At 42.1% G+C, this 21,759-nt stretch overlaps 1 protein-coding gene across 1 annotated transcript in view; it reads right to left on the bottom strand.

Annotated features, from left to right (window-relative positions):
* Positions 1-21,498, bottom strand: part of LOC108788818 (mRNA-capping enzyme-like) — a 25,458-nt gene extending 3,960 nt beyond the window's left edge. The window contains exons 1-6 of the mRNA XM_018558676.1: positions 21,205-21,498; positions 6,222-6,297; positions 5,150-5,281; positions 2,746-2,869; positions 661-721; positions 30-76 (exon numbers count right to left, since the gene is read on the bottom strand). Coding sequence (XP_018414178.1) covers positions 30-76; positions 661-721; positions 2,746-2,869; positions 5,150-5,281; positions 6,222-6,297; positions 21,205-21,233 — 469 coding nt within the window. The 5' untranslated portion in view covers positions 21,234-21,498. The remainder of the gene's footprint in view (positions 1-29; positions 77-660; positions 722-2,745; positions 2,870-5,149; positions 5,282-6,221; positions 6,298-21,204) is intronic.
* Between the last annotated feature and the right edge of the window lie 261 nt (positions 21,499-21,759).

Here is a 21,759-nt window from a genome sequence, read left to right as displayed (position 1 = left end):
TATATATATATATATATAATCATACTTACCAGTTAGTGCTTGCAGGGGTCGCCACCCATCTACATCTATCAAGTACCTGAAAATAGCAACAAAGATGCATTAATAGCAAATATATAAAGTGTATGCAAACACCAACAATGAACTTCTTTTACTTGCTCTCTTTAAGGAACAGGTGTCCTCATGGGAATATTCACCATCATGGCTAGTTTTTAGTGACAACTGTAAAATCACTTTCTGACTAAGTGATAAAGGTCATCAGGACAAATAGAGGGGGCGAGTCTCCCCAGCAGGGACAATAATGAAAACCTTGACAGGGGTTGTAACCCTTCCACGCTCTATCACAAAAAATTAAGGTTTGGCCATTCACATGTTTTAACACTTTCTATTTTAGGGTGACAATGCTTCTTCTTCATATATACAGTACAACAAGTGAATGCTGGTACCCTAGAACAAGAAGTGCGTTACTGGCAGGATCACCAGGTGAAAATAAAGCAGAAGAGCCTGAAAAATAAATCTAATGAAGCCACCACATCTAAGGATTTGGAAACTGAAAATATTACATTTTTGTTCTTAGGCTTAAAGAAACTTTAGAAGAGAAATCAAACAAACAACGCTGTTCTAAATAAAAACGAATCCATTGAAGAACAATGCATCGGTTACCTGCATATCAGATATCCTGTCCTGTTAATCCCGGTTGTGCAGTGAACGCCAATTAGTTTATCTGCCGCAAGAAATGAAAATATATTAATGCAAGTTTATTTTATATGTGCACTAGTTATTTCCATGGCAACGCTGCTGGAAGTGGGAAGAACTATGATTGCTAATGAGTTTCATTTTAAAGCTGAACTCTAGGAGGGGGGGGGGAGAAATAACCTAGCAGTGGGGCTCACCCTGCACTACAAGGGTTAAATGCTGTTTTTTGCTTAGGATACCAGGAAGGACATTTGCCTACCTAAAGCTGGTCATACACCTATAGATTATCTGTAGATTTTCTATGGTCAGATGGAAAAAGTGCAACAGATTCCTCCATCTACGCTCAACTGTGTGTATGGAGGAATCTCACACTGGGCCAAGCTTCAGTATCTTGCTGGTCAGCACCACTGGCTCTCAAAATACCTAAACAATGCCTGCATCCAATCAGATTGTTCAGGTTGAGAGCCAGTGGGGCTGACTAGCAAGATACTGAAGCTTGGTCCAGCGGGAGATTCCTCCACCCACACAGTTCAGCGTCGATGGAGGAATGTCACATGGCTCTGATTTGTTCCACTGCTCATAGGCTTGGCAATGCCAGCACAAAATAAAAAAAAGTCTACAAAGTCTAAACTCCTGTGTGCCTCCGTCAAGTCACTAACTTAATGGGCAGTAAAGCCAGGATAAAGACGACAACACTGGACCTTGCACCTTTAAAGAGACCCTGTTGCCACCTTAATAAACGTCAGGTAAAAACACAAAGATGAAGTACTTAAATACTTACTTGCAGCATTTTTTCTTTCCATTCACTTGCAATGTTCCATTGAGCGGGCTATGGAACGGACACTCCAGAAAGTGTTAATACCGTCGCATAGCCCTCTCCTTTTATGTCATAGCCCTCTTCTCCTCTGTGAGGGACCAATTAACCCTGTGCTGACCGAGCTCCTCTGTCCCTCAGATCCCTACACAACCTTTTATGAAGATGCCAGGAAGTGAAATGGAATACTATAGGAGTGTCACCTCAGTCTGCTGAAGCTAGTGACATCGCAATCTGAACAGTTTTGGATGGTCTTTACATTTAAATAACATGCAAAAATATGTTAAATGTTTATATAATCTTACGGGAAGATTGTGGTTGACATAAATGGTCTAGTGACAGGGGCTCTCTAAAATTAAAGAACTATGAGGTGAGTGATTTTCACTCAACCTCATAGTTCGAGCCGACGTGTGACAATGACTGTCACACGTCAGCTCAATAGATTGGGAAGTGAGCGAACGCATACCGTCGCTCGCTCACTTCTCGATCCTGTCCCTGCAGAGAGCCGTGACTGTCACTCACAGCTCCCTGCAGGGATTCCCCATCTCCTCTGTTTGATCCTCCAGCGCTGACTGGCGGAATGAACGGGGGAGGGTACAGCTGGCTCTGCCTCTAGATAGGCAGAGCCAGCTGTCACTCACGCAGCTGGGTAGATCGACAGTAATGTCGGGGTCTGTCGCGGCTGCCTCAGTATACCGCGAGCTGTAGCTCGCAGCATACTGAGCTTTGGGTCATGGGAGGACGCTAGTTTATGTCCTCCGTGACCGTTGGGGAAAACACTTACCCCAAGTTCTCCTTTAAGACTGGACGCCCCCATATTAATATCATTACAGGTTCAAGTCAGTCTCCATAATTATTTTTATGCATTTAATTTTTGCTTAATATAAGGAGTACTCAGACTGTTATCGAAGCAAGAAGTACAACTGATTAAACAATACCAACATACAGCATGAGTCAGGAACCAATAGCCATACAGAAACGTTACTATGAAGAGTAGTGCCCTACGCTATCGGCATTCATCACACTAGAACTGGCTCAGCAGAAACGGTGTGTGATGTCCTTCCACAGGATAACCAGTCATCTGTACTTCCCACCAGTATTTGCTAAGTATTTTAACTGTTTATAAAAACTAATATTTCTATTTAGGTTTTCATAGCTAATAGCTCCAAGTGCATAGTCCCAGTACAAAATACACACACAGACTTAATCAATGATCCAGATACAGAAGTTCGCCTTACCATTATCTTCGTTGGCAAAAAGAAACTGTCGGACGAGTCTCTTGAACTGGTGGACTGTTGCATCATCTGGGATTTTGAGTCCTGCTGTGTGTAGTTTCATATACTGTACACTTCTAGGCAGATCCTTTACAAATAGGGAAGAAACCAAGAGGGTTATAATGTGTAAGGATTAGATCTTCCCCTTGATCAGAGCAGTACAGAGCGGATGTCACCAATGTGACATCTGTGTCCGTACAGTTTTTTCCCTCAATCTTGCAATAGAGGGGGGAAAAACGGAAAGTGCTGCACCCCATGTCTGTCTGTGGGGAATCTGATGTAAACAGAAGTGTCCAATTACATCAGATTGCCTCTGGTCCGGCACGATCTTGTACGTGAAAATGGATCAACGATCCGTCTGTTTTACCGGACCAAGCCAGAGCCGGGGCTAACCAGGTGTAAACTGACACTTGTCCAATTAAACGTGGCTGCCCATAGACTTGTATACAGCGTCCAAACGGGTCCAGCTGAAAAACTGACAGGCGGACCTGATCAGACCACTCGTCTGTAAGAGTCTTTAATCTTACATAACCGTGATATAGATATAGATATATATATATATATATGGTCCGATAGCTCATCACTGTCTACATTCCGGTTGTCAACATTGCACTAACAGACAATGACTGCTCAGGGATAATAAAAAAAATATTTGAAAGAAAACCTGTTCCGGACCACATCTACCCTGCTCTATTCCCTCTCCAATGGCTAGAATTAAATTTACCGGCAATGGAGATGCCCAAAGCTGCCTTGGGGCCTACTGATTGGCAGAATGGTTTAGTCCAGCATTCTTATTCATGTGATGGGGATGTATTTTTTTCCCCGATAGCTAGCAGTGCCTGCAAGGCAACCTCAAACATGACTATTGCCCAAACTGGCTGTTTTGGGTCAGATGTTATCTCATGCCTCTAGGTACCTTTAAAACAAAATTACAATCAATCAAATACTACTAGAAACATATGTACAAAACCCACTATATATTCCCTTTAAGAGAACGTCAAAGAAAAAGAAAAAAGTAATTTGTCTGGCAGCTCTTCCTTCAAATGATTTCCATCAGTACACTCACTGAGTTTGCAATTATTCAAATGACTATGAGGAATGCAGAACCCATTTAAAAAATTAGAACTATGATCAAAAGTAACAATGACAAATTCCGGTAACTGTTTTATTACAGCAAGCCAGTAGATTTGTTGATTTTCCCGTTTCATGTTACAGATTTAAAACACTGTTTGTTCTGCAGTAAAATGACTTCAGTGTTGACAGGTTATTCTTAGTTGGCTATAAGTGGACTTTAGAGAGAGTAACTCCATCTTTCTGACCATGTTTCACATTTCAGCCATCTTCAGGGGTACCATGAAACATGGTCAGATCCAAAAAGCCCCCGCCCCCATCTCATCTGAATATCAGGATTGTTCTCCCCACAACACCCACGCATCTTTTGAATTTGGTGTGGCTGTGAGTGGCTCCACCTGCACAGCCGTGTCATCCGTTGACAGATCCTTTCACAGGAGACTACAAATCCTGCCTGCCACTGTGAGAGAGGGAGCCTTAGTTCTCAATGGTGCACAAGTGCAATGATCTCACCGCACTTGTAGTCCACTGATACCTTGGTAAGGACAGGGTCTGGGAGGAATAGTCTGCAGAAGCCTGGGAATTACACCTGCAATGCACTGATCGCAGTTGCAATGCTAGGAAGGCTCCATTACAAAAAAAAACTAACATTTTTTCAACCAGTTACAACACTAGTTTTTTCTTCTTTTGGGAAAAAAGGTTTAATATGTATGAATAGAACTTGATCGTTGTAAACATCTCCAGCAGCAAGTTAGTTTTCTAACTGATATAAGGAGTATAATATAAATAAAAAGGTATCAAATAAAAAAAGGAATGCTATCATTACAGGTTACTAGAACACAGTATTTTTTACTTAGTGGGCCTTTTAAAGCATAATTTAACATTAAAACAAAGTGTACCCAACAGATCCAACCCTCTCTTCCCCGGAAAAAAGCATATTTATAAAGCTTCAATAGTCACAGGCTCCATGGATTAACATCTAGTGCTTCTTTTCTGGCCTGCCTTCGCATTATAGCCCACCAGACTGCTATGGGGCAGTACCTCTTTAACAGGGCAAGAGACGAAGGTAGACAAGCTACAGAGGTCTACAGGGCTATAATGCACATGGAGAGGACAACAGCTGTTGGATTTTGATAAGCATACATCTGTGGAGGAGGGGGGTGGGATTGTTTAGGTCAGGGGATAGGGGCAAAATGATAAGTGGACTTGGTAATCCTTTAGTGCACTTAAAAAAACCCGTGCAAAATGAAAAAAACATATGCAGTACATCTCTACATTAAACACACATTAACCTTACCTTGGTGGTATAGTAGCGCTCAGTGTTTGTCAAATCTAAGATCAATCCAAGTTCCTCGTTTTGGTTGCGAATGTTGGTGACTAAATCTTTAGGGGTAAATTTCTGGTTCTGTGTCACACGTTGGTTTGTGGCCTACAATGGAAACGTTGTTTATTAAACATTGTATAACCATAACCCATCATTCCATGGACACTCTCAGGATATTAAAGAACTTCCCGTTAAACAGAAGCGATCAGCACTACTGTCCCCCCGTAGCTGCCAAAGTTGATTTCATACACTTCAGCTACTATTAGGCCTCATGCACACAGTGTTCGAAGGTGAGGCTGGGGATTCCTGCGACAATAACCTGCAGATTCTTGCGGCAGGAATCCTAGGTGTATCTTGTACAGATTCGGACACGGAGCCCATTCAAGTGAATGACAGGCTGACAGCGGCCGTTGTCTGTCCATGGAATAATTACTTCCGGATTGGGAGATATGGTTGTCCCTAGACACAGAGAGGAGGCTTTAGGAGGTAAGAAGGCAACCTCATATGGAAACGGTACTAGCACTATTTTGACATTGCTGTAAATCCAACAACATTCCTCTGCAGGGGTGTGGAATTCCTATCACCCGACACCCATGCAGTTCCATGGCGGGTGGCTTAAGGCTAAAGTTAAGGGCTAAATATAGCCCTTTACCTTTACAATTGTTTTCTATGTTACCTGTTCACACCACAATGTGGGTGTTATGCTGCATTATTTTGCAGCGCACTGAATGCCACCACAGGGCAGCGAACTGCAATGCTGGGCAGTGACCTGAATGGAATGTACACATTGTACACTCCAATAAAGTTTTTAAAAAAAATGTAAAAACAGTGACAGCTCTGACAATGGCCAATACCAAGCACACTGCCTGAGCTGCCACAAAAAAATGCAGCGTTTTAGCAAACGGGCCTAAAAGTAAAACCCTCACTTATTGGACCACAGTTCTGCAGCAGGAAAATGAGAGCAGGTTTACAGCTGCCCCTGCAAACACTTTAAACCACTTATGAGTCAAGTCAAATCTTTCAAAACACACAAACATTTACTTACCCCTTTCAGGGGTACTTTGAAGGCAATAAACCGGGATCCTGGAACTCGCGTTCCAATGGCTGTCAGGGACCGCCACCTGCAAAAAAATTTACAGCAGTTGTTATATTCAATCAGAATGAAAGCAAGAGCTGAGACAAATGTTATGGGTTGATCTAAAGCAAGGGTAGCCAGACTTCGGCCCCCCAGCTGTGCTGAAACTACAAATCCGGTCAAGCTTTAGATGACAGTCTTGCAATGCCTTATGGAACTTCCACAATAGCTGGATTGCTGAAGTTAGGCTACCCCTGGTCTAAAACCTGAAACCCTTCACAATATTAGCACTTTCCACCCCAATGCATATCAAAGTAAATGGGAGACACTCTCTCCTGTAGAGGTCAAACGATTGATTTAAATAAAACACACTATGGGTAAACACTGGGCAGTGTATGGGTAGCCCCACAGAGAAGCAATGAACACAAGGCCGCCAAACAGATGTGAGAACTTTAACATCACATGGTATTATTTCCTATAGAGGTTAACCACCAAGTTGAGACAATTAAGTCCCATTTATGATTTAGGTTTGCTTTAATGCACATTAGAGTTTGTGTGCCCCATTTTGTTTTTTAATCCAATCAGTCATAGGCCAACATTTGGTGCACATAAACAGATGTCAAAGATCTAAGTTTTATACTACTATTGTTGAGCTTGTGTACACAAGCATTGGTCTGCATCAGAATTGCTTCCCCCCATTCCAAATCAAAGGGAAGACAAAAGCATCCTGACCCAGCTTTGGTGGTACATAATAAAAGCTGTAAAGAAGCTCAGAATGGTCTCAAACTGATCTTAAATACAAACTGAATTCACATGAAAGTATTCTGCATTGGCCCATCGACACACAAATAAAACCTACACCGTAAAGCAGAACTCAAGGCAAACAGCCAAATATTACATATGGAATACATACACGGTGGTTATTTTACCTGACACAGTATTTGTAATTCTGTCCATCCTGTTTTGAGATTTCCACAGCTAATGACTCACACTGCCCTATCTACATGTCCCTCATCAGCACATTTGCATACAGACACCTGACTGGCTCCCAGTCCTGCCACTCTCCTAGTCCGAGTGCTACTGTGTAAAAGATTGCAAGAGGCTAATTCCAAGTCAAAATCCTGTACCTACACTAGCTGCATTAAAATTAAAAAAAAATACAATATGCGTCTTCTATATCTGCCTGGAGCTTAGCCTTCGGCCCCATTCACACCAGATCTGGTGCGTTGCAATCCGTTATTAAACAGATGCTAACGCAAGGGCACTGAAAAATTAATGGGTGTGAAAGGGACCAGTTCACAGCTCTGCAATATGTTCTGTTGCAGTACAATAATAAAAAAACAAAAACAAAGCACAGCGTAAGATAAAAACAGATGGAATCACAACGCAATGGAAGTAAAAAACAAAAACATAGATGTTTGTCCACTCAGGACATGTGAATGTAAAGGATTGGAAAAAAAAACAAAACAAAAAAAAACACTCAACGGAACAAAATGGAAGTCAACGGAGGTTGAAACCAAGCCAATGGACCCTCCGTTGACTTGCGTTTTCCTCCGATTTTGGTGAGAACATCTGCCCCAGGTTTTGATAAATTCCGCTTGCTATACTTTCCCTTTAACTGATCTGCCCACATTATGTAATACACTCCACCTCACTGGTGTTCTACATATCCCCAAAATTAGTATACTGTGGTGGCATTAGTGTAGTTTAAAAAACACTTATCAGAATCATAAAGGAGTGGGATAGTAACAGTTTAGGTAAATAGATGGCCTCTGTAAGCAAGACAAGTAAAAACATATGTATCTTGATGGCCTATCTGTGCAACAAAAAAATACAAAAATCTCAATAAAATAACTTGTTCATCACATATTCATGGTCCAGTGATACTGAATAGCTGGGATAGTAGAACTGGGGGTTTCAGAGCAGTTGTCATGATCACTCAAAAATTTCCAGTGAGGACAATTGGCCTTCTTGTACCAACACTGTAATTCTGGAACCCCATTGACATAACAGATGTTGAAAAACTTACTCTCTCCATGAATGGATACAGTTCAATGGACCTATACTCAAAAAAAAAAAAAAAAAAGGGGAATATATAAACTATTTGCCTGATTAGTATGCTAAAAACATAAATACAAATGTTTCCTTGATACGAGATCACCTAAAGCACTGCTCTCCGGCTCTGGTTGGATTTGGTGATGTTAATACTGTGTGGTCTGATGTTCTTCTGAGGGCTTGTGGGAGAAGAAGCTGAACCTGAGGACCTGCACTGCATGCAACGCTTAATTCATTATATAGATGTGTTATGTGACCCTCTACTGCTACTTCTTCTTGCCTAGCCCCGTCATTAGATCCCCAATCAGGGGACAGCTCTGACATATGGAAACAAAGACTTGCTCCTATACCAAGATGACTGACCACACACACAGAAGGTATGGAACAATGCAAGGAAAGCCAGCAATTGGGGGCATATTAACTGCAGGTAGACCACAGGCAATACTGGTGGCTAGTCATTTTGAAGTTGTGCCTAAAAAAAGGCAAGCAGGGGACAAAGTGAGGAAACAAAATAGAAGAAATTTATTTTGTAAGGCCATCTCTTAATACTAGATTTAAAACAATGAGCTAAGGAAAGAAACACTGTTAATGACTAAGGGAATGAGAAAAATGGTGTTAAAGTAGAGCTGCAACAACTAATCAATTAAAATCGATAATAAAATCGATGAGAATAGTTGGCAACTATTCTTACTATCTGTTAGTTGGTTGGGGGGCAAGGGGAGAGCGAGCAATTTTTTTTTTATGCAATCAAATAGTTGAAAAAATAAATCGGCAACTAATCGATTATGAAAATAATTGTTAGCTGCAGCCATAGTGTTAAGGACCATGTAAAACAGAAGACACTCAGACTGGTGACTGTACATATACTGTGGTGCTGGGAGTCTTATTTTTATGTTGAATCATGCATGACCCTACTCCTTAAGTGAAAAGTCTCTCTACCCATTGATGCCGACATTACTACATTCAGTGACTTCCCAATCTAACATTTTAATTTAAAAGGCTGTAATGAATGATCTCAAGGGCGTTTTAAGACCTTTATACTCAACCAGCGATCTTCCAATAATCCAAACTATGTTAGCCTGACCCAGTGGTAACCAAACTCTGTCCCTCCAGCTGTGGTGAAACTACAAATCCCATGATGCATCTCTCTCCGGGAGTCAAGTGAGTGGCTGCGAGAATCTTGCAATGCCTCATGGGATTTGTAGTTCCACTAGAGCTGGAGGGCCGCAGTTTGGCTACCCCTGGCCTAACCAGAGCAGTGGTTGTTTTAGGGCTCGAACCTGAAGCATCAGGACACTTTCTCTCACGTCATGTAATTACCCAGAAGAGAGTTTGAGCAATGCTGTTCAGCTACATGAAATTGCCAAGCATTAAAGTGGAACTGAACTCAAAAAAAGGCACCCAAGTAGCCTCTTAGCTGTATATCCAAAGTGTAAGACACTGCTGGTCTTGGGAGATTTAGTGATCCCACTAGTGTTCTGCTCATGGGTCTCATAATGAGAGGCTCTGACATGAGGCGGCAAATCTCTGTCCCTCCCAAAATGGCTGTTTTCCCACAGAGCCAGCACAGAACAAGGAATGGCAAGTCAGTAATGGGGAAAAGATCAGCTACTGGGAGATCACAGGCAAAGCTGTGGAGTAGTCTTTCGCCCTGATTTTTTTTTTTTTAACACAGGTTCCAGAGTTAAGTTCCTTTTAATGTATCTTTATTTGCATGCCTGGCAGTTGGCCAACACGTAGACATGGTAAAAGGTGATCTACAACACTCAAAATGCCATTGTATGTTATAATGAAAACTGGCCTATTAATGCCAATGCATTTTATTTTGCCCTAAAGGCATTGGCCTGTGGCCTCACATTACCTACCAGCTGGTATCTTGCACTATAAAGAGCTATGCTATCATCTTAGGTTGTCCTTTGAATTCCACCATAGTGCATGCAAGATGCTTATGTTACCTCCCACTCCAACTTCTTATTCAGCTATCCTTTCTAAATCTCAGAACTGGATGGACAGAAAAACAAATACTTTGCCAGATAGAAAAGAAAAAAATTAGAAAATCTGCAGATAATCTATAGGTGTATGACGAGCTTTAGTTGCCAAGTCCCTATAAGAAACTGGGACAGTCCTAGTGCTTGTTTGTTTATGTCAGCTTGCTGGGAAATCAGAATCAATCTTGCCATACAAGAAAAACACCAAGAATGAATGAAGACCTGTAGTGAGGAAGTACTGAGGCTGCCATTGCTGACCACATGGCTTAAGTAACCGAGTGAAAATGCAAAATGGTTTTGGAGCTTTGACTAGTTCTCATAGCATCAACACCAGGCAACTAGCATTTTCAATCAGGGGTCCCTGATTGAAAGTGCTCACAGTACAGATTTCCTTGTGTGCATTGATGACTACAGCATTATCCTTCTCTGGTCCTAATAATTCATCGGGGGGAAAAAACAAACTTCCAACAGAAGGCTGGAATGTACACTGGGCAAGTGCTTGGAAACGGTCTTGCAGCACGTGTCTGGGGTTGGTTTTATGTCTGTGAACAGAATTGGCGTATACACTGAGCAGGAGACTATATCCCATCAAAACAAAGGAGGATGTGTCTTCATTTCAGAAGTGTGGTCACTCCTTTTTTTTGCCTAAAGATGGATGCTCATACACCAGTAGTTTTATTTCAAAACATTTTTCAGAAAGTTTTGTTGATTTTGTAATAGCTAATGGGGTCAAATCAGCAATTGTTTTCAACTGTAGTGATTAAAAATAAAATAAAGCATGATGGAAACCTTTTCTCAAACTAGCAGAGAATGTGGCTTTTGTTCCGGGAAAGCAAATGATAAAACTACATTAAATTTCAGACATTTGTCAAGTCTCTGATGACTACTAAAAGGAGAACTATGAGGTGAGTGCTATTCATTTACCTCATAGTTCTAGCCGACCTGTGACAATGGGACTGTCACAGGTCGGCTCAGTAGATCGGGAGGTGAGCGAACACATACCGGGTTCGCTCACCTCTCGATCCTGTCACGGCTCTCTGCCGTGACAGGGGGAGGGGCTGGATTCCCCCCTCCCCGAGCGCTGACTGGCGGATCGGACGGGGACGGGTAAAGCTGGCTCTGCCTCTAGATAGGCAGAGCCAGCTGTCACTCACGCAGCTGGGCAGATCCAGACAATTGTCGGGATCCGCTTCAGCGTCTCAGTATACCGCAAGAAATAGCTTGCGGTATAATGAGCTTAGGGTTACGGGAGGATGCTGTGTCCTCCCGTTACCCTAAGGAGAACTATGAGGTAAAACCTTAACCCCATAGTTCCCCTTTAAACGGCGACAAGATTTTTCATATGAACGTTTGCCTGAAAATCTACGAGTGTATGGCCAGCTTTAGATTTGCATATACCTTGTTTCCTTTACCAAGAACTGATTATGAGGAGTTGCGATTCACAAACCGTCATGGCTACCAGCCAAAGATCTGTTGTAAAATTTGGATCTTAGTTCTAGTCACAGAATATGTCTGCTCTCCGAGCACCACTCTGCAGTATTCCTTTTAGGGCCCATTCACACCACATCCAGATAATCTCCAGACCAGACTGTTTTCGGACCCAGAAATGCATCCCAATGCCATTTCTGACTTCTGTTCACACCAGCACAGTCCGTTCCAGACCAGACCAGAAAAATACTGCATGTATCATTTTGTCTGGTCTGGAAAATGGTGTGAACCTGCCCTAAGGGCCCATTCACACCACATCCAGATTACCTCCAGACCGTTTCCGGACCCAAAATGCATCCCAATGCTGCAGTCCGTTCCATACCAGAAAAAAACAGCTTGTCCTATTTTGTCTGGTCTGGAATGCACTGGAACTCATCAAAAACACATGGAATGCACCTGGAAGACCATTTTAAGCTTTAAAAAAAAAAAATGCACTATGTTCCAGATCTGGTCTGGAAAACGGTGTGAACCCAGCCTTAAAAGCAGGGCTGGACAAATCCCAGAAGCCAGTTATTCGATGTTCCAAAAATTACAGCTGGCAATTAAAGTGACACTAAACTCAGGAGTTAAATCTTGAAAATACATTCAAGTACCTTCACTATGAATCACTCAACTGTAGATCCTTAAATTTCCGAGTTCATGTTGACCCTGTCCTTCCTTCTGGAGGGTGACTACTTTTGTTCCTTGTGTGTGTTGTAAAGTAGCCACAGTTGTCACAAACAAGATACATTTTTGTTAATAGTGATGGTACTTGAATGCATTTTTAAGATTTAACTCTTGAGTTGAGGTTTTCTCTAGTTCTTGTCAATGGAGCTGGCACCTAAAAAAAATCCTACTGGCTCCTGAATTGGACAGACTGGCTCCTGAATACCATATTAATTTGCCCACCCCTGCATTATAGTATGCTTTACAAGGGGGCCAGAAGCAAGACACTGGGGCCAGAATTTACAATACATGATTTTTGGATGGCAACCACAGGGTAAATATAATTACACAATATACATATTACCCCCTTTACAAAAATCCACAAATGGAAATAGTTAAGTGTACAAAATGTTTTTTTCTTAGCTTTGAAAAGTGTGTGAAGTGCAAGAACATCTGTAGATTTTCTTTTAATTTTTTTCCAGGGCTCCATTGGATTTCTCTCTACTTCCTGTGCTCCTGACTACCTTTTACCAGACAGGAAGGGGAGTTCTGACAGCAAGTTTTTCTTTAGTAGAGCAAGGGATAGAACCCCTGTCAATGTTATTCCCGTATTCCTGTTTGCTCACCGCCTGTCCGGTAAAGCTACTGTCAACAGGAACCAAAAGAATCCCAGATAGCAGTTCTAATCCGTCACTTTAAAAATGGAAAGTAATATTTTTAAGCTTGGCATTCCCTTTATGTAGCCCTATGATGGGTGTGACAGGTATATTTTTAGGAGTTACTTTGACTTGTTCCATTAGACACAATTTCCTTCTCAGTTTTTCCATTCACAATGACTTGTATGGAAAAAATAGAAAAAACCAACTCGTGTTTAAACAAAAGCCTATATACATAAGCCTTATATGTTATGTTTCCATATCAAACAGCTCAAATACTATACAGATGTTTTGGTTTAGGAGAGTTGTCTTTGTACAACTTTAGTGTATTCTATTTTTAATGCTACTACACTGCATAAAAGGCAATCAGTGTCCACATATACTTTTAGATGACCAGCTTCAGAACCCTGGGTGCACCAAATCTTCCCCCAATGCCATATATCAACATTTTACTCCTCTTAAAAGCCTATCACTAGAATAACTGTCCAACCGGAACTTGTGGAAGGTGGCAAGCCAAATTTGCGCTACTGGGAAATTGAAAAAAATGGCCATTTACAAGTACAGAGGGCACCCAAGGTGTTGGAGGGGGTCCTGTAAAGATTAGTAGGCAACACTATCTGCCCATATTGTACAAAAGGGTCCTGTTCCTAACCTTTATACTTCTAGCACTGCAATCTAAAAGTGGATTAACTACCAGTCAGGCAAATGCTTTTACGAGACCTAAGATGCCAGGCACCACAATCCCATGTAACAAAAGATGCAATAAGAAGACTGTTCGGGAATATAAAGCTGAGCCTGGAACCTTGCTCTGTTATAAGGAAAGCAGGACAACCAGCGAAACCTTCTGCATCATAAAATATACGGATGCCTAGCAGAAACTGTCCTTCACAGGAAATACATCTAGGACTTGATGGCTACAGTACCAACAACTAAAGGTCAGGGCTGCCCCACACTATTAGGCACACTTGTCCTGACTAATTTAATTAGGAAAGCTATATGGTGGGTCTATAAGGCATCACTTAGCACATACAAGGCAGAAAATGAAACCAAAACGGAGAGGTACCAATACATTCCAACCTAATACAACTGTACTAAAAATCAATTTACCATTATATCATTGTTTTCTGTAATCCCCTACATCCACAACACACTGCAGAAGGGCAGACAAAATATATACTTCCTGAACCCTGTGTTGTGTATCTACAGCTTGCTGCATCACCAATCACATTCAAACCAGGCCTGAGTTTAATTTGTGAGTTTAACTATTTTTTACATTAGGCATCCTGTATGTGAAGCAGCAAGGTGGTGGTGCTACAATCACAAACATACATATGTAAGATCACTAAACTGCCACCAGAAAAGGCTGGGCTAAAAATGAGCACTACAGCTGTGCCTGGAAGAAAAACTGAAGTACTGAGGACACAGGCTATGAGCCATCTCTGTCTCATGGTTTACATTTTTGCTTCAGTGTTCCCCTTCAGGCTGGTTTCACCCAGCCCACACCAACGCGGCAGATCTTGGTGTAAACTGGGCTACTGGAAAGAATGGATTTCGGCTTATTGTGTTGAGCCTGCGTAGACCCCGATAGCTCAATCTACATGGTGTGAATGGACCCTCAATAGGACTGTGCATGTTATAAGAAATGTTTTACCTGTAAACAACTTAATGTCACTGTCCCCAAACTAATTCCCCCCTGAAAAGGTTTCCCTGCAAAATGAGACTATCTATATACTCTCACCCGTTCCCCCTCAGCTGAAGAGATTATGTTGCCCAAAGTCTGCTGGGAAACCAAGGCATCCTGGAGTGTCGATCCTCTGCAGTTCAGTGGTTTCTCATACTGAACTACATGTCAATACTGGATATTGTAATGACTTTGGAGGTAAGTGGGAGGAATAATGGAGTGCTGTGGTTTGGACACTCCTAGAATTCTCAATTTCCCAAAAAACTTTGGTGGAAGATTTAACAAATCGTTCAGTGGCGCAGGCAGACTGATAAGACGAATATACTATATTGCAGGGATACCTTTTTGCGGGTTGGATTTTTTTTTTCCAGCAAGGTCACTTAACAGATTGACAAAAAAGGGTAAAGAGTTTGGAGAAGGCAGGAGACGTGAACAATCTAGAACATAGCTAAACTGAAGTGAGCAGAATTAGAGAATTTTTCCAAATCATCTATTTTGGCCTAGATTGTTCACTTCTGCCTTCTCCAAACTCTTCACCCTTTTGTGATTATCCCTGTGAATGTATTTGAGGTTAGATAACAGAAAAAACATTTACATGCTGGTTAATGGGCTCCAGGAATCTGTCCAATCAGGGAATAAGATATACAAAATAAAAGCTCAAAAACACAAATTTTTAGTTTTTTATTAAAATATTCACACAAAATTACAAACATTTTGTTTCATGACAGATAATACATTTATGAAAAGTATATAATGTCATAGAAAAAAAAATGCAAATTATCCTCAAAGCAATTAACCCTCCCAAATCCTTACCAGGATAAAATGTCACAGGATTCCTTGTTCTAGACCAGTGTTGATCACCTCTCAGTTGACCAGACAGGTTATACTATCAGTCAAAGCAGACACCAAGCTAAAGCTGAATAGCCGATTGCCTGGAAAGGTGAACCCAATTCCCTAGTGTGCAATCTCTTCACACATGGCACACAGGTCTCAGGAGCAACCCAATAAAACAGAAACCTCTTAATTTATGCAAAGTGCAGCTGATCATCAAACAATCCACATGGGGTCAAAGTGGAACTGTGGGGATGAAGCTTCAGATAAATCAACGTTCCAGCTGTTAGGAACCTAGACCGCAGTCCTGTGAAACATCAACTGGTATCTAATTCCCGACATGTCTTGGCTGCAACCATTGAAAAGACTCTTTACAATGGTTTACATTTTTATCATAAAATATGCCCAACGTTTTTTGTGGCTCAAAACCAAGTTTTACCCAGCTGGGAACATTCACTAAGCTTGGAAAGGAGGGATTGCCACCATGAAAATGAAGGGCTTGCAGTATGAAATGTTGCTCAGACACTGCAGGCCACAGTCTCGAGTGTTAATGCTTTGCTGAGCACTTGTGTCAAGCTATTCTGCTCAACACTCTTTCTACAGTACACCCACTGAATAGAGCCCAGGATTTTAAGGCCCTGTATTCACAGAAATAAAGATAGGGCACTGGACCTTTTCACACAATTATATATCAACTTCATTCATCAAACAGATTATTCAAATATAGAGCACGGCAAGGGATTTTAAACATTCCTACACCAGGTTTTCATTTTCTTGCTCTTTAAATTAGAATGCCCTCTCAGAAGAATCCTCAACTAGTGGCGCAGTGAACCATTGCCGGCGCGACGCTGAGGGCACAACAGTTTACAAAGATGTGCATGGCGTGGCTGACTGCACTTTTTAAATGGTAGCAAATAAAAGGGTAAATAAGGGAGTTTCCCTTTTTATACTCACCATAAAATCATCAGTGTGCCTTTTTGAGGGACTCTGCTTGCACCAGGGGTAATATAGGAAGCTGGGAAAACTGAAAGGGCTGTACCCTCCAAACTATGTTTAGGCTTTCAGTTCATGGCAACAGTGAGAGGGAGCCAAAGGGCAAAAAGAGGGGTCTGCCGAGTCCCTAATAAACTATAAGAGGCAATCTATGCATTACCCTTCTTGATTAGTTATGCCTGTCCAAGCTCTCATTTAAGCATCTAAGAAATGTTCACATTTGATGTCCTATAAATGTCCACAAATATGAACAAAGTGCCTTCTATTAGGGCTAGTACAAACAACCAGGCAATTTGGGCATATAGGAACAGCTACAATTTTTGAAACAATAGTGTAACATAAGTGAATCTTTTTTTATTGTAGGGTTCAGGTAGACCAGTGGCAGATATGTGGTAGACCTGTGGTTTCCTTTCCACACTGGACACTTGGCTTCAGTGTTTTTCACAGTTGGGAAGGTGGCCGTTCGTTGGCCCATTTGGAAAACTTCAACAGAAGCATCTGCCCTTATATTCCTGCTAGCAAGGTGTGGCACAAAACAAATGTATCCACAAAAGCGGAGAGGATTTGTTGCCAGGTTTAGGAATCTGCACTGAACAGACTGTTTTACTACATGGTCCTACCAATCGCTTGCAACTGTAATACATTAATCTTCTGCTCAGACAGCACTGGGCCAGTTTGTACCTGAGCTCTGATCTCACAAAAGAATGTCTTTTTGAAAAGAAACATTTAGAAATCACAGACATTGAGTCTTCCGGCTTCAAGTTTCCAGAGTCCATAGGAAAACAAACTGGATATTCCTAGACATATAAATTTAAATGTGCACAAATCCATGTGGTGTGGGATCCCCCCACTGTTCAATGGGGCAAACTAATTATGAACAGAGATCGGAGAGTAAGAAAAGGCAGGGTGGGGTGTACGAGAAGTTGAGGCCTGGTTTTGGATGGGTTCAGCCAGTTAAGGGAAGGCATCATGTAGTGCATGCTCTTAAATTTCGTTAGATAAGTACATTTCAAGGACAGGTACACTATTAAGTGGAACGTCTGGCCCTGTATGTTACAAAAAAGTTAGGTTTAAAAAATACAGATTTTTTCCAAACGATGACTGCCAACATGTCCCCCGTAGCATCTACACTTCTATCCACCATTCTGTGGTAGCAGTGCCAAAATGGACGATTTTCTTTCTAGTTGACTACTTCTTGGAGATGGGATCGATTACTTGACAGCATATTCTGTCTGGTGACTGGACTACTGCAAATAAAAGCCTTTAGCTTTCCAAGTAACCATTGTCTGGGGTACCCAGAAGAGTCACTTCGTGATTTCAGGGCAGACATTTGAAGCTGGGACGATGTGAAGATGCAAAGACTCAATGATGGCCGCTTGGGAAGACAATAGAGCTGTCTGCTGACATCAATCTCCGCGTTGTTAAAACTTCACATGACCTACACCATGCCAAATTTGACTTGATACCACACAGCATGAGTGGCAGTTATACCTGCATGAGGATCACCTCTTCTATTTATCATGGCTTGCAGAATTTAGATGCTCAGTTCTAGACTTTGTCAGACAGACTGGCTATAGCACTGTGTGACTAAGATTCAGCCAATGGTTGTCAGGCTGGATCTGCTAGTGTCCAGAGCCATCACAAAATCTGCAACTGAACTTTAAGGATGCGACGAATATAGAAAGTATTACAGAGCAATGATATCCTTCAAAGGATTAAGAATACAACAAAGAGCACACATTTTAAAGATTTCCATCACCACAAAAAGATGTTTTCAGCAACATGGGAACATCCTATCATTTGATTTCCAAATCTTATTCCTGGCACATAAGAGAACACCAATTTTGTTTTGCAGAAAAGGAAATAGTTTTAACACCACTACAATACTACCAGCAATCGTCAGACTCCAAGAATCAGGATTTAGTGTCTTTGTTTGTACCCAAAAAGACAACAGCGCAAGCCAATTTAAACCAAAGCAACCATCAACCAGTAAATGTTTTGTGATGGTTTGTTAAATGGCTGCCCATACACATTTGACATCTCAATGGGTAAAAACATCTGGTCATCCATGGCTAAAGCCAACCAACAATATCTGACTGCAGGTATTGTGTAAGAAAAGCTTATATAGATAAGGTTGTAGATGGTCGTTTTATAAGTGCCGCCTTCATTGTAAACAGGACATCCAAGCAGATTTCTGTCAGTTTCTAAATTCAGCATTACGCCATAAACTCCCAAATTAGACCTCAACTCATCTGCAATAGTAGGATCATGCATGGGTATCCGACGCCACAAAGCAAACCGTTCCTGCTAATCAAAACAAATGCAACTTACAAAAGTGTGACGGTTCAACCAATGCTCAAATACCTACGTCATTTAAAGCCAACAAAAATAGATAAAGCCAAGCAGATAATAATAGACCGCTGATCTCAGATAAATTCACAAAAACAGATGGAACTTGGGAGGGGGGATAAAAACCTACTGCGCCATAAAAATAAACCTGCATAGTCTGAAATCCAGCATGGCTGTTCTAAACGTTTATAGTAACAATAAGCTTCTGCAAACGTAGGGCTGGATGGACACATCCAAGCAGATGTTACGAATCGGAACTTACCTTGTAGGCCATCTCCACAACTTACCTTGTAGGTCACATCCACAACTTACCTTGTTGGCCATTTCCATCAATTATTTACATACCTTTATAAACATCAGTCAACATCTAAGCAACCATCTATGCATGAAACGTTTTCTGAAAGGCATCACTAAACTGCAAGTGTCCGCAATCACTGTGCACTTACAGATAGCTCACCTTGCATGGGATCAGTTTAAAATCCTTAAATTGGACGCGGCCCACATGGTTACACGTATATCTGCAGGATTGTCAAACTTGGCAGAATAATGATTATTGATCATTACTCTATATGTAGGATGCAAAATGTATGCCAGAAATCAAATCAGAATTCATTAGTAGTGAATATTGTGCACCAAGGCCCATACTTACCTTTGGAGAAAAAAATACCTACCTTGGCACAAAGTGCTCTTAAAACAAATTTGGTCTGAGCTCTCAGAATAGAATCCCAACAGCACTGTTGACATACCTGTGGCCTAGAGCCCCCATGGCATGGGTAAAGCCTACACTTTCCAGAAGCTGTCCCAGACAAATCCCAGGGGACAGATAGCCCACCATACCAAATTTTGATTAACCACGCCACAGCAGGTACACACACTTGTCTGTTGTAGCCAGTGCTAGCTGCAACTTCAGCAGCACGGGAGGCTCTTGCATGCAGTCTACACTGTGGAAAGGAACGGTTCATGGACTGACAGACCTTCTATACCAGAACAAGGAAGCACCCAAAACTTCCCAATTTTAAAAGGAATGGCGCTAACGCACGTAACTTGCTCTAACTTAAGACGTGGTAAGAATGCACCACAGGGCAAGTGTGTTTCGGCCCTAAAGCTATCTTAATATCTTGCTGAGACATAAATAAAATGCCTTTTCTGAAGAATACTCCATGCAACCTCTTGAGCAGGTCTCATGGCAAAATATCTTGGAACCTGATCAGTGAACGAGCTAGAGGCAGTATGCAGCAGCATGTTCTCCAAGTAGGGCAAACTTTTTAGCCTTTCTGTTGCTCAAATCAACAAGACTGGCAAGATTTGAGTATAGTTCCCTTACAAGGACCAGCAGGAACCTACGTGTGACCACTATAGATGGCCAAGTAGCCTCCTGACAACACAGGAAGCACTCAGACGACGCAACTAAACCCTATGCACAACGCTGATGTACTTGGGTCATGGACAGACTGAAGTCCAGGTTCAATCACCAGCACGCTATGGGTTTTATTCTGAAGGCTCACTTGACCACCCAATTTTTGGTTTAGAGTGTCATCCATTGATCGAGAACTACAATGGTTTCCATCAGCAAAGAATGCTGGGAATAGTAATACGTAAATGGAAACATAGTGTGTTTTTTTTCAATAAGGCAGCCAATGTGAATGTAGTAGCCACCAGCAAATCGGACTTCTGTTTAGACAGGAGGGAGAAGCCAACAGATCATGAGATGCTGGGGGGGGGGACAGGTTATAGCAACTTACATAAAGGGAGGATGGGTCTCAGACAGTCCACATTTCTTTTTGCAACCTGTTCTATGGTGTACAATCCACCACACAGGCCAGGGATCAATGCCCACCAGGGAAAGCTTTTTCCCTCAGGGTCCATTCACAGTAAAGCAATGCATTGGTGTGTTAACGGGCACATGAGGGTAATATGGTTTGCATTTTAAGAGCCCGTTCATGAACATAGATAGTGCATGGTATATATGTTGTATATTGAGCTCCACTGTACAATGTACACACCGAGCAGGTGAAGTGTGAACGAGCCCCTGATGAGGTGCCCAGACATGCACCATACACCTAATGTAGGCCTCGGCCAACCTATGCAGTATGTTTATGTGGAGACCTTTTTGTGCCATCACACCTAGCTTGTATAAATCGAGTAATTTGATTGGAGGACGCGTAAGACTGTACTGTCTGAGAGCACCCTTCCCTAAACGAGGCCTAGTTGTGATATTTCATCCAGCAGATGTACGTGTAAGAGCACAGCGGACCGGCCATACTCACCTCTCCGGGATGCTGTTCTTCTTCACCATGCTGCTGGCACAACGAGACGACCAACGAGAGCGCGCTTAGATCGGGCGGCGAACGTACCAAGCAACACGGCGCCCCCTATTACCAGGGCGGACCGGAGAGCTCAGCTACACACAGAGGAGGGGGCACTCTCCTCCGTACACTGCGCACAACTAACAACACCCTGACTGCGTCTGCAAGTGACCGACAGCACACACCGGACAGCAACCTCGCCGCGTCTAATCACTGTGAAAGGATTGCTAGGCCTTCCGGTGACGTCACGGCAGTACGCCGCTCTGTACGGCGCATGTGCGACACCTCCCACTACTCCGAGACTTACGCAATCAGTGTAACGCAGTCAACTCCTGCGCATTGGAGTGTTTTGTGCCTTCCTCATTACGCAACTAGCGTAGCGTATTCAGCTTCTCTACAATGTAATGTCCATGTCCTGCTCATTACGCAATTAGCGTAGCGTATTCAGCTTCTCTACAATGTAATGTCCATGTCCTGCTCATTACGCAATTAGCGTAGCGTAGTCATCTTCTCTAC

This window comes from Nanorana parkeri, unplaced genomic scaffold (genome assembly GCF_000935625.1).
Source record: "Nanorana parkeri isolate BGI_ZX_2015 unplaced genomic scaffold, ASM93562v1 scaffold353, whole genome shotgun sequence".
Lineage (NCBI taxonomy): Eukaryota > Metazoa > Chordata > Amphibia > Anura > Dicroglossidae > Nanorana > Nanorana parkeri.
This window is presented reverse-complemented; position numbering and strand designations above follow the sequence as displayed.